At 44.9% G+C, this 12,517-nt stretch overlaps 1 protein-coding gene across 1 annotated transcript in view; it reads left to right on the forward strand.

Annotated features, from left to right (window-relative positions):
- htr4 (5-hydroxytryptamine receptor 4) overlaps positions 1 to 12,517 on the forward strand; it is a 115,072-nt gene that overhangs the window by 77,288 nt on the left and 25,267 nt on the right. Inside the window, exon 6 of the mRNA XM_076288128.1 lies at positions 3,127 to 3,707. Within this exon, the coding sequence (XP_076144243.1) occupies positions 3,127 to 3,707 (581 nt within the window). The remainder of the gene's footprint in view (positions 1 to 3,126; positions 3,708 to 12,517) is intronic.

Genomic DNA, 12,517 nt, shown 5'->3' on the forward strand with positions numbered 1-12,517 from the left:
AGCAATCTGTTATTCCCTTGGCAGAAGCAATTTGTTATTCCCTTGGCAGAAAGCATTTAGTTCCTGTGTGCCATTTTCTGATATGGATCTTTATTTAATATTCTTCTGAGCTTGTTTGGTACCGATCACAGAGGGTAAAGTTATGTATCTCACCACCAAACCTCAGCGGGACACAGAGCAGATCTAATCTAATGAGCCAACTCTGACGGCTTGTTTTGTGGCATGGCATTATGATTTTTGGCATTGCAGAGGCCACAGTAAGGGGGCAGTTTTTGGTATTTAAAGTTTGAGCTCCGTCTTTGTCTGTCTCTTCTAATCATGCCCGCCGCCAGTCCTTGAGTATTATGCAAATGCTGTCTCATGCTGTCTCTCTTCTCATGCAAATGGTTGTCTATTTCTGACTGCCAAATAAATAACTCAACGTAGAAGTCGGTGTCCATCAATTCAGATAAGCTGTCTGCCTAACTGTTGCGCGCTCTCCAAGGGACTCATTAGCAGCATTGATAACGTGCAAACACTGAGGCCTTGTTATCAGGGTAATACACTCACCACCACACACACACACACACACACACACACACACACACACACACACACACACACACACACACAGACACACACACGCACACAGACACACACACACACGCACACAGACACACACACACACACACACACACACACACACACACACACACACACGCACACACACACACACACACACACACACACACACACACATACACACACACACACACACATACACACACACAGACACTGTCATGGTTCCCCGCTGCTGTCAATTGTCCTCGGCTGGAGTTGGCACAGGGTCATCGTCTGATGATGGTTGGTGGAGTGGGCAATGGGCATGGTGCCACTCCGCACTCCGGTGCTGATTAATGGCCTATATCGAACCACGGCACATTGTCGCCCAACACAAGCTTGTCCGATCGATTGTGTTGGCAAACTAGGCAGACCTCGTGAGGACAACAAAAAAAACGCAGACTTTTCTGAACCAGGAAATGAGAGGAGTTGAGAGCAGCACGCCTCTGCTGGCTAAGCACTTTCCTAAGTCTGAGAGAGGTGGATAGTGCAGTGCCGGCCGGTTCTTCAAAGAGTTATGTCTAACGCAAAGCCCGTACCCCACCAGGCGCCCTACTGTCATAGCCGAGCTGAAAGCTTAATGACACAGACAACACAGAACATGAGTGTATAGTAAAGTTAAATGATTCATTTCAGAATACAAATGTAAAATAAAGAGAAAGATAGTCACTGCCAGGTCACAAAGAGCAATCATCACAAGTCTGTGGCTGAGAGGCACCGTTTCATGCTTCACAGGAGAATTCATAATCAGATGAGCACTTTAATGATAATTACCATCCAGGTGCAGCGCTGTTACACCTTTTATCATAAGCACACACACACACACACACACACACACACACACACACACACACACACACACACACACACACACACACATGCTATTGAGAGAAGGTCATAAAATATGAGATGGCATTACAGTGTTTGGCCGATTAATAAGAGCGAAAGGTCTGAATGTTAATTAATCCTGAGAGTTCTGCCAGAGTTTATAAATGGAACTTCAGTTGAGTACGTGTGCGTGTGTGTGTGTGTGTGTGTCTGTGTATGTGTGTGTTTGAAGTTTGTGGGGTTGTATGCCAAGTGCGAACTTGCAGCAAAAACAAGTCTTGGAAATTCCTTTTAAGTAGCCTCAAATGGATAAGTCAAATTTGCGACATTAATCGATCAGCTAAACATTAAGTAGGCTAATTAGTAGCCTGTTGTTATAATGTAGACCGGTGAACATCATTCTGTAAGGGCTTTCCTCCCCATGTTTGTGTACACCATGGGTCCATGGATCATCTTCCTCCAACCGTTCCTTGTCTGTTCACCTGCTTATAAAAACTGTAGGCTAGAGCCTATCAGACACTATTTGGTCTATCTGACATGATTGAATATTGGGCTATTTTGTATCCATCAAATTCAGAATGAATTAGCCCATGTGATGTGATATGCAACATAGACTACTTGCCATTCAAATTTTGCAACAATGTTGAGTCCAACCTGTCCTTATCATATGCATTGATGTGCTGTGCTATGTTTGACTTCAAAGCAACATGCAATAGTGCTCCAGGCTTTGTTGTGGCATGTAATAGCAACAGCAGTATTTGACATTATAAGTACAAACCAGCTCTCGAAATACCGGCAACCAACCGGGAAAAATTCCCAAACTTCCCGAGGAACAGTCACTGGTATGTGCGCTTTTGCAGAAAGACCACCCTAGGTTCACCCTAAATGGCTGTTCCTCACTATCAGATTGGCCCAAAATAAATTGTAGGGCATTTTTATTTGTTGCCTACAGTAGATCCTTGTGCCCTTTTGACACTTCAGTGTTGGCCCTCATGCGCCACTGAGCAAAGAGATTGTCTATGTCTGAACAGCTGCTTCCTCATCCCAGTGCCGCTCCACAACAGCCATCCTCTGCTTCATTAACTCAGGCCGCATGCCGTGTTTAAATAGCTTGTGTGTGTGTGTGTGTGTGTGTGTTTAGATAGCTTGTGTGTGTGTGTGTGTGTATTTAGATAGCTTGCCGTGTCTATACATCCATGTAAATACAGTACACTGTGTCCAGAGCACAAGAGTCTGCGTCAATACACCCGTGTTTACAGAGGTATTTGCACAGGAGTGTTGGATCAGAGCTCATACAGTATCAAGGGCTCTCTTGTTAAGGATATGTAAGTGTTTTACACATTCGTCAAATATTTTACAAGTGCAGTGAGTGCTAAAATGTAAACAGTATAAAACACACACAATCTTTCCGTATTATGGGTTATCCCGGGAGCACGATGTGAAATTCCTTGTGCTGCTGGCAAGTGACTTCCCATATAGACCAAGGTTCTCAATGTCACAAACAACTGTTTTGTAATTAGAACATATCATAATGCATCACAACCACAAATGTTACTTGTATTTGTTATTTTAGTGTCTGTTATTCATAGTTTTGTATTTATTTCATACTATTTTTACAATTATCATATTTACTGTAAAGTGTTATTAATACTATGTGTGTCCTGTTTGTGTGTGTGTGTGGGTGACCCTGCGAGGCAGATTGAGGAGCGGCAAAACATGGGCAACAACAGCACGGCCTGCGTGTTCATGGTGAACAAGCCGTACGCGCTAACCTGCTCGGTGGTGGCCTTCTACATCCCGCTGGGCCTCATGGTGCTGGCCTACCAGCGCATCTATGTGACGGCGCGCGAGCACGCGCGGCAGATCGGCGCCCTCCAAAGGGCCGGAGGCGCCGCCTCGTCCTCTGGCTCAGGTGGGCCGCACGACAGTGCCGTTCACCAGCGCAACCACCGCATGCGCACGGAGACCAAGGCGGCCAAGACTCTCTGCATCATTATGGGATGCTTCTGCCTGTGCTGGGCGCCGTTCTTCATCACGAACGTGGTGGACCCGTTCATCGACTACACGGTGCCTGAGAAGCTGTGGTCGGCCTGCCTGTGGCTGGGCTACATCAACTCCATGCTCAACCCCATCCTGTACGCCTTCCTCAACAAGTCCTTCCGTCGTGCCTTCCTCATCATCCTGTGCTGCGGCCAGAAGCGATACCGCAGACCCTCGCTACTTGGACCCCGCACTCCCTGCACCGCCACGCAGATCAACGGGTCCACGCACATGCTCAAGTAAGTCATGCACACACACACACACACACACACACACACACGCACACTCATACAGACATGTATACAGACACACACACACACACTCATACAGACTAGCATACAGACACGCAAACAAACACACACACACACACACACACATACACACACATGTTTACAGACAAGCACACACAAACACATAGGCACACACACACACACTCATACAAACATGCACACACACACACAAACACGCACACACACACACACACACAGACACACAAACACCCAGAAGTGCAAACAGGACAATAACCTTGTCACACACACACACATTAATATACACACAGACACACACACACACACACACACACATTTACACATTAACATATGGGTTAATTCAGACGTTGCAACAGTCATATAGTGAGAGACCAAAGAGGTATGCCTGCAAGACACCATCCTAGACCATGACACCATTTCAGTTCCCAATATCACGCTCTACTGGAGCACCTTCATTATATTGGTTACATTAGCAACATCCATTGGTTCCATTAGCAACATCCCATCATGACAAGAAAGAATCATTATGTCCTCTAAAGCAGCCTACAGTATACCTCCGAACTACACTTTACATGCTACTTTAATAGAAATCCTTTTAATAACCTTTATCATAATCATAATCATTGGTAATTTAAAAAATGCTGTCGTAACTTACATACTCACTTACATAAGCTTACACACTCTTGTACCCACTTATTCCAAAGCATGATAATCCTATTAAGTGAAAGGATGTCATTATGTCTTAAAAAAAATGTATGCGTGTGTTGTTATTTTAGAGGGTACTTGCAGGTCATTATGCTACCTATTCTTGAGTTGCCATGGAGAAGAAGCCGATGATTTCACAGTAATGGAGCTGATGTCAGTAATAAGTATCTGGACAGCCGATCTGTATCATCCACTTGCTTCTGCACGTGTATCGGCAAAGGAAATGTAGGACAGAGTAGAGTTCTTGAACTGTGGAGTGTGTCCTCTCAGGAGACAATCCCTCTGGACACATAGGGAATCCAAGCACTACGTATTTACATCGCACAACTGCATCCATATAAGTATAGTATAAGTATATATACTCTTTTGATCCTGTGAGGGAAATTTAGTCTCTGCATTTATTCTAATCCGTGAATTAGTCAAACACACTCAGCACACAGTGAACAGTGAGGTGAAGCACACCACCGCAGTGAGCTGCCTGCATCAACAGCGGCACTTGGGGAGCAGTGAGTGTTAGGTGCCTTGCTCAAGGGCATTTCAGCCGTTCCTACTGGTCGGGGGTTCGAACCGGCAACCCTCCGGTTACAAGTCCGAAGTGCTAACCAGTAGGCCACGGCTGCCCATACCACACAACGATGCACTACTCATAAAACTGTTTAGCATATCTTACATTTGTATAGTTATATCACGCGACTGGTGAAACAGGCTGACTACCCACTTTCATACATGTAAATGTGATAAGGTTTTACCACAGTGGTGTTTGGAGTTATGGTCATGAATGCAGGATCTTGCTCATCTACCTCATACTTCCTTTCTGGTTGGCATCCTAGCATATTGCTGCCTGCTAGTCTCAGCCAGTATCACAGCAACAGAGGTAGAAACCAATTTAGGCAACAGAGAAATGGCCATTTTACAGGGCTAAATGTAATTTGTGAATCCGATAGTAAATCCAGGTAATGTGAGTCGTTAGGTAAATTCATTTTACAAAGCACAAAAGCAATCATTGTATCCAACCATCATCACTTATTCAATTCAGTAAGTCAGATACACAGGATTATGTTGTTGTATCCTGTTGATTATATTGTTGTTTGTTGATATTTCTTCATTTTCTTTTCTCCCTTTATTAGTTACTCAGATATAAATATAGATTTGTTTGTTGTTTGTTGTTTGTTGTTGTTGTTTGTTCGTCTGGTACACAATCTGCTCAGTATGTATCAACCTCCCTCCTGACGCCTTACGAGACGTGTTAGTAAGAGATGCTAGCACCTGTAGTTTTTAGCTCCCTTGCTAGCACACTCGCCTCCCAATCCGAGGTGCTGCAAGTGGCAGGTTCGAATCCAGGCAGGTGCAGGGTGGTCGGTCAAACACAACGCAGTTACATTGCAATTCATTGGGAGAGAGTCTTAAACTCTAACTCAACACTAGTTTGAAATCTGTGGGATCTGAGGAGGTCAGTGTGAGTAGTGTGTGTGTGTGTGTGTTCTGCCCCTGAGGAGGTCATGTGAGTAGTGTGTGTTTATGTATTCTGCTCGTGAGGGAAGTGTAAATATGGATTAGCTGGGTTTCAGTGTGCTTAGAGTCTCTCTCTGTGCCATCTAAAACACAAGGCAAGGCAGGTTTATTTATAGAGCAACATCCACACACATTGGTAATGCAAAGTTCAGAAGCTTGGGTTCACCACTGCTGCTCTTAACCAACAAGGATCCATCATTCTGGATTAAAAGGCGAGGAGAATTGGCCTTCACTGGGAGTGTGTGTTGCCCCCGGGGTCACACTCTTTACTCTGCACCTGTGGTGGTGTGTGTTCAAGACCAGCTCATCAGTGCGCCTGGGTTCATGTCAGCTCATCTCCTTGTCCTGGAGCGACTGCATCATCGGACTTGACCTTTGGGAAAGCTGACTCCAGTGACCCCCAATAGCCTCGATCCTGCAGCCTTCATCGATTTTGAGCGCTTCTTCCTCCCTGTTTCTGGGAAAACACACACATACACACACACACACACACACACATGTGCGCGCACATACACACACACATCCTTCATCTGGTGGAGACTTTTCTTTGTCCTCGTGCTGATGCAACTGCACGTGTCCACAGCATGAGACACTTGTGCCACTCGCAGTCTGTGTGTGTGAGCGTGTGTGTGTGTGTGTCTGTGCATGTCTGTATCTGTGTGTATGTGCCCTGTACTGTATTTGTGTTTGCATATGTGTGTGTGTGTGTGTGTGTGTGTGTGTGTGTGTGTGTGTGTGCCTTACCTTATAACTTGTGGTACAGTAGCTATATACTGTATTCCCAGCCAGCTCCCACAAGCTGCTGTCTGGCTTAAGGGCTCTGCACATACAGTAGACACCAACATGAGTGTGGCGCACTCCGCTTTCCACATTTAATGACATTAGATTCCGTTGTTTCTAATGTAACCCCGCACACTACTGCCACACCTTGTCGCTGCCACATTTTACATTACGATTCAGTTCTATTTTTGCCAGTACCACTCAATAAAATCCATTCTTTATGGAATGCTTGCCCCCAGTGAGGTGCCTGCCGTGCGTAGTAAGGGTGTCATGATTTCGATTTTATATCGAAATCGTTAGAAATTACATCTCAATCTCGAACTTCGAATTTAAAAGTAGAATCGACGATGCAGCCACACCCCCAATGTCACATCCAGCATGTATGCCAAGACGCACAAACGCACGTGCTGAACATCAACACTCCTCTAATTTTAGGCTGCAGCCAGTTAAAATATACACATCAACCTACCGAAATCAAAGCCCCTCTTGCTACTTTGAAATCACCGGTGTGGAAGTACTCGTTCATTCACGTCAATTAAAACTAACTTACCCTACTCAACTTAGCAAGTTAAAAGATGATCTAGTTACAGTCCAAAGTTACTTTAAGGCTTAAAATGCACATTGATACTGTAAGTATCCATGAACACTAACCTTGGGTTGGGTCTGCTGATCTTAAAGGAACTGCGTTTACTGATCTTAGAGGAGTTGGGTCTGCTGATCTTAGAAGAGTTGAGTTTGCTGATCTTAGAAGAGTTGGGTCTGCTGATCTTAGAAGAGTTGGGTTTGCTGATCTTAGAGGAATTGCGTTTACTGAGCTAAGGGAGAGCTCACATTCCCATGAGAGACTGGTTCAGGCGGAGGGAGGGAGCTTAAAAAAGGCTTGGCAGATACTGGAACTGTGATTGATTGTGTGATTACCCAACACACAGGCATTCCAGTAGACCCCTGATCTCATACAAAAAAATGCGGTCAGTGTGGGAGAGTAGGAGAGAGGAGCAGGGAAGGAAGAGACAGAGAAAGAGAGAGAGAGAGAGAGAGAGAAAAGGATGCAAGGATGCAAAGATCTTGAATGATAGGACCAGTCAACGAGAGATAGACAGAGATGGAGAATCTTGGAGATGGAGAGACGTCATTGGATAGATTCAAAATGCATTAAGAGGGATTGAGAGCTAAAAAGCAATAGAGCAGGAGGCACTGATTGATGTAGTATGGTGGCACTCCTTCACTGCTGTTCCCAGCACAGTTGACCCCTCATGAGGTCATCTTCTCCGCCTTTTCTCATATACTGCTGCTGTTCTTGGCACAGTTGACCCCTAATAAGGTCATCCTCTCAGCTGCTGCTCATATACCACTGCTGTCACAGTAAGTGTTGCAAAGAAAAGAATGATGGGGGGTCTCTCTCTCTCTTTCTCTCTCTCTCTCTCTATCTCTCATCCTACACACACTCACACACGCCTCACTGCTCAACATGCCTCTATAGCTATCACAGCTAATGTAAACAAACACACACACACATTTAATTCATTTATTTGGGATGACCAATACTGATTACACAGTATGAATGCTGTGAACAACACAGCATTCCAAATATTATTAAAGAGCCCATTTGTGTCTCACACAGCAACACAAACACTGTGCAAGTGCTTACAGCTTTACAGGTAAATCAGGATAAATACATATTATCAGCTAAATCAGTGGATAAATACATATGATCAGCTAAATCAGTGGATAAATACATATGATCAGCTAAATCAGTGGATAAATACATATTATCGGGGGTAGAGATGGCACATACATGCAGACTGCCTATGATGGCTGACACAGAGCAGTATTTGGCTATTTGCTTAAATTTTGTCTTGTTAAGTCCAGCAATTTGCAATCCTCTAACACAGAGTCTATGAACATGTCCAAGGCTACCATAAATAAGTAAAACCATTTTTGTGCTATAACCACCTACTGAAAGAACATGAGTTAATGGCTGGTATTTTTTTTAAAATTCTGAGAAACACAGGTCCATGTACATGTCAAAGCAACAACCCACTTCCAGAATCACAACATTTTTTAAAAGATCATCAACAACAACAATGTCAGGAGTGTTTGGAGAGTCTCTGAGAACATTTTCTACACTTTCTTCACACACACACACACACACACACACACACACACACACACACACACACACACACCTTTTGTCCTGCACTGTCTCTCCTATTGCTGTGTCTCCCTCCCTCCCTGCACCCTGTAGTCCTCTCTTGCTTTCTCTTCAGGCTGTTTATCTCTCCATCTCTATGTACACTTTTCTATCTCAGAATCGCTCCATGTTTATCTTTCCCTCACATAATCAGCCATTTGATATACAGTATCTCTATATATTTTCCTTTCCTCTCAGTCAGTCTTTCTCTTGCTCTCTCTTTCTCTCTCTCCCTCTCTCTCTCTCCCTCCCCCCAGATGAATTCTGAGCTGAAGTCCTGTCGTCCCGTTAAACAAACTCCTTCTCACAGAGGGACATCTGTGTTGCCCGAAGGACTTATAATCTGTGCGTGTTTCTTACACAAAACATCCATCGATCATAACCAGCTCTGCCAGAGCACAGACTGACTGTTGAGTGGCTTATATAAGCACAGTCATTGGCTGTACTGTGTTGTTGTTATCATTATGGGATAGAATGGGAAGGTTGTGATCTCTATGGGGGCAGCCGTGGCCCACTGGTTAGCACTCTGGACTTGTAACCGGAGGGTTGCTGGTTCGAGCCCCGGTTCAGCTGCGGCTGAAGTGCCCTTGAGCAAGGCTAACCTAACCCCTCATTGCTCCCTGAGCGCTGCCATTGTGTGCTTCACCTCACTGTGTGTTCACTGTGTGCTGTTTGTGTTTCACTAATTCACCGATTGGGTTAAATGCAGAGACCAAATTTCCCTCACGGGATCAAAAAAGTATATATACTTATACTTATACTTATACTACCCAGAGACTCATGGGGAATTTTAGCATTTTGTGAGCAGTGTCTGTACATCCACAGACTCTCCATCTCCATCTCCTCTGTCTCTGTCAGTGAACTAGATGGAAACAAGAGGTACGGCTCACACAAGCTCAGTCATGTGGGAGAACCAGACAGTAGTGCATCTGCGAATAAAAATGCCTTTTGGACTTCTCTCTCTCCCTCTTCACCTCTTTTCACTTCTTCTCTCTTCTCCTCTCTTCTCTTCTATTTTCCTCTCCTCTTCTCTTCTCTTTTCTATCTCTATCTCTTCTCCTCTCTTCTCTTGTCTTCTCTATCTCTCGTCTGGCTCTTGTCTTTAATTTCAAAACATCCTTTTTGCATGGGTCATAGCACTTTGAGAATACATAACGCCTTATGTAAAGGACACACTCTAATGTTATTGTACTAGTATGCATCATCCACTCTGTTTTGTCCATAGTTGGACTCAGGAGGCTTGATTCTGAAAGAGTGGATGTCTACACTGCCGTTTCCAGCCGACAGATGCTCAGATAATAAGTCATTAACAAACCCTCCAGCTTCCATGGGACTGAAATTCAATGAGTGCTCCAGAGTCCAAATGTGCACGCATCCAAATGTGCACACACACAAACACACAAACACACACACACACACACAAACACACACACACACACACACACACACACACACACACACACACACACACACACACACATACACACACATACACACACACACATACACACACTTGCAGTCTCTCTCTCTCTCTCTCTCTCTCTCACTCTCACACAAACACAAGCACACACACACACACACACACATAAACAACCTGGTCCAAAGCCTCAGAGAGTGAAGACATCATCACAGCTATATATAATACATGATTTGTTTTCTTACATTATTCATCATAGCATTATTTGTTTATTTATTTACTTGTTTTTTGTTATTGACTGTTCTTTCATGCAGCACTCGTTTCTGACATTTCAGAGAAGGAGCAGTGTTTAGGGACAGAGACGGAAAGAGAGAACAGAGTCCTCTTTTATAATAAGGACATCCCATTATCGTTCCTTAAATCTTTCCTGACCCACTGGCCGGTGGCAGTCCCACATGAGTTTGTGTGTGTGTGTGTGTGTGTGTTTGTGTGTGTGTGTGTGTGTGTGTGTGTGTGTGTGTGTCTGTGTGTGTGTGTGCATGTTGGTGTGAGTCTGCGTGTGCGTGCGTGACTGCGTGTGTGTGTGTGTGTGTGCACTGTATGTCAGATTGTGTCCACACTCTGAGTGTGAGTGTGAGAACCCAGTGTCCAGAAGAGCTCTGTGGAGACAAGAACAGATCTTCTGAAGAGATGTGTCTTGGGGGTGTGGAAAGGAGGGAGAGAAGGATGGAGAGAGGGAGAGAGAGGGATAGAGAGAGGGAGATGGCGAGTGATTGAGAGGGACGGAGAGAGGGATAGAGAGAGAGAGGGGGAGAAGAAGGGGGAGAGGGATGGAGAAAGGGATTGAGAGGGACAGAAAGGGGGTTTGAGTGGGTGAGGCACAGGAGAGTGTAGAGGAAGACTGTGACTGACCAAACGAGCCCTGCAGATAATAAATACAAAGGAAATAGGCTCTCTGTCACTCCACTTTAAACAGACTCCCAGGAGGCACACATACTGATTAGCATGAGCCGCACTTACTTCATGCTCCCTTTGAGTCTTTTTGGTATCTGCTGAAGAGAATACATGGACACATGGCCACAGCTGAGGGGGTCCAATCAGTTGCAGCAGAAGCTCTTGGGATGGGCTCTACCGTATGGGGTGTGAAGAAGAGCTGGAGTCAGTGTTGCATTACAGGAGAAAAGTCCAGCAAGTGTCTTTCACGTCTGAGGAAATGCTTGCCCCGAAACGTTACGGATTAAAAGAATAGGTTTGCTTGGGAGCAATTGGTGTGCGGGCTTTTCTTTATAATGTTGCATTACAACCTATGCAGGATGCCAGAATGCCTTTTAGTAGTCACTCACTGCTCTGGGAACGTGCTACATAAATAGATTTACCTTACCTTACCTGTGTCAAATGTCGTAAAGCAAAGGTAAACAAACAAACAGCGAAACCATGCGAAAAAGATAATGTTTATGTTTGTTACATAGTACACACTCAAGCTTAACTGTCTGTGTCTGTGGCCTTTGCTCTTTTTGGCTCTTTTGGAAGAGTTTGTTGTTTCTGTCTTTCAGTAAATGAAGTACCAGTAACTATGCAGAGTGACGCAATGCGCAGATGGATCATGTGCGTATAAGTACCTCACAGTGCAGCTCTCTACAGAGTAGTGTGCTCAGAAAACAAGTAGGCTTGTGGAGTAGACCTGGGCCCTGGGCCATGGCTTTTCTCCAGCAGTATGTAACGGTTAGCAGCAAGAGTAAATAGGCTAACCCACCCTGGCCTGGAAGGCAGGAGGAGGAAATGGGTGCGTTTATTGTTTGTAGTTGTGGCTTTATGGATTAAACATCTCGGCTGTGGTGTTACACAAAACCCTCTCCTGTGCTGAGAAAGCCAGACGGGTTTTCGGATGGACACATGAAAATGTTTGTGTCTGTTCAAAGTCCGTACTTGCCGCAAGTCTCCTGTAAACTTGTAAACATGGCATGATGATTGAGAGGCTGGTAAACAAAAGGCATCTCCCACACCACACCACACCACCACACCTCTCACTCTGTCTCTCTATCCCTCTCTCTCTCTCTCTTTCTCTCATCACTCTTCCTCTCCCACCATGTGCCTCTTGACCTGGGGTCCTCTCGGCCAACAGCAATCTGGAAACGCTTTCAAATGGTGCGCCTGTTGGTTCTCTAATACTGGAGT

Source organism: Alosa pseudoharengus, unplaced genomic scaffold (assembly GCF_046254945.1).
Source record: "Alosa pseudoharengus isolate Yale_2024_CS ecotype anadromous, Long Island Sound unplaced genomic scaffold, YU_APseudo_1.1 YU_APseudo_1.1_scf_16, whole genome shotgun sequence".
NCBI lineage: Eukaryota > Metazoa > Chordata > Actinopteri > Clupeiformes > Clupeidae > Alosa > Alosa pseudoharengus.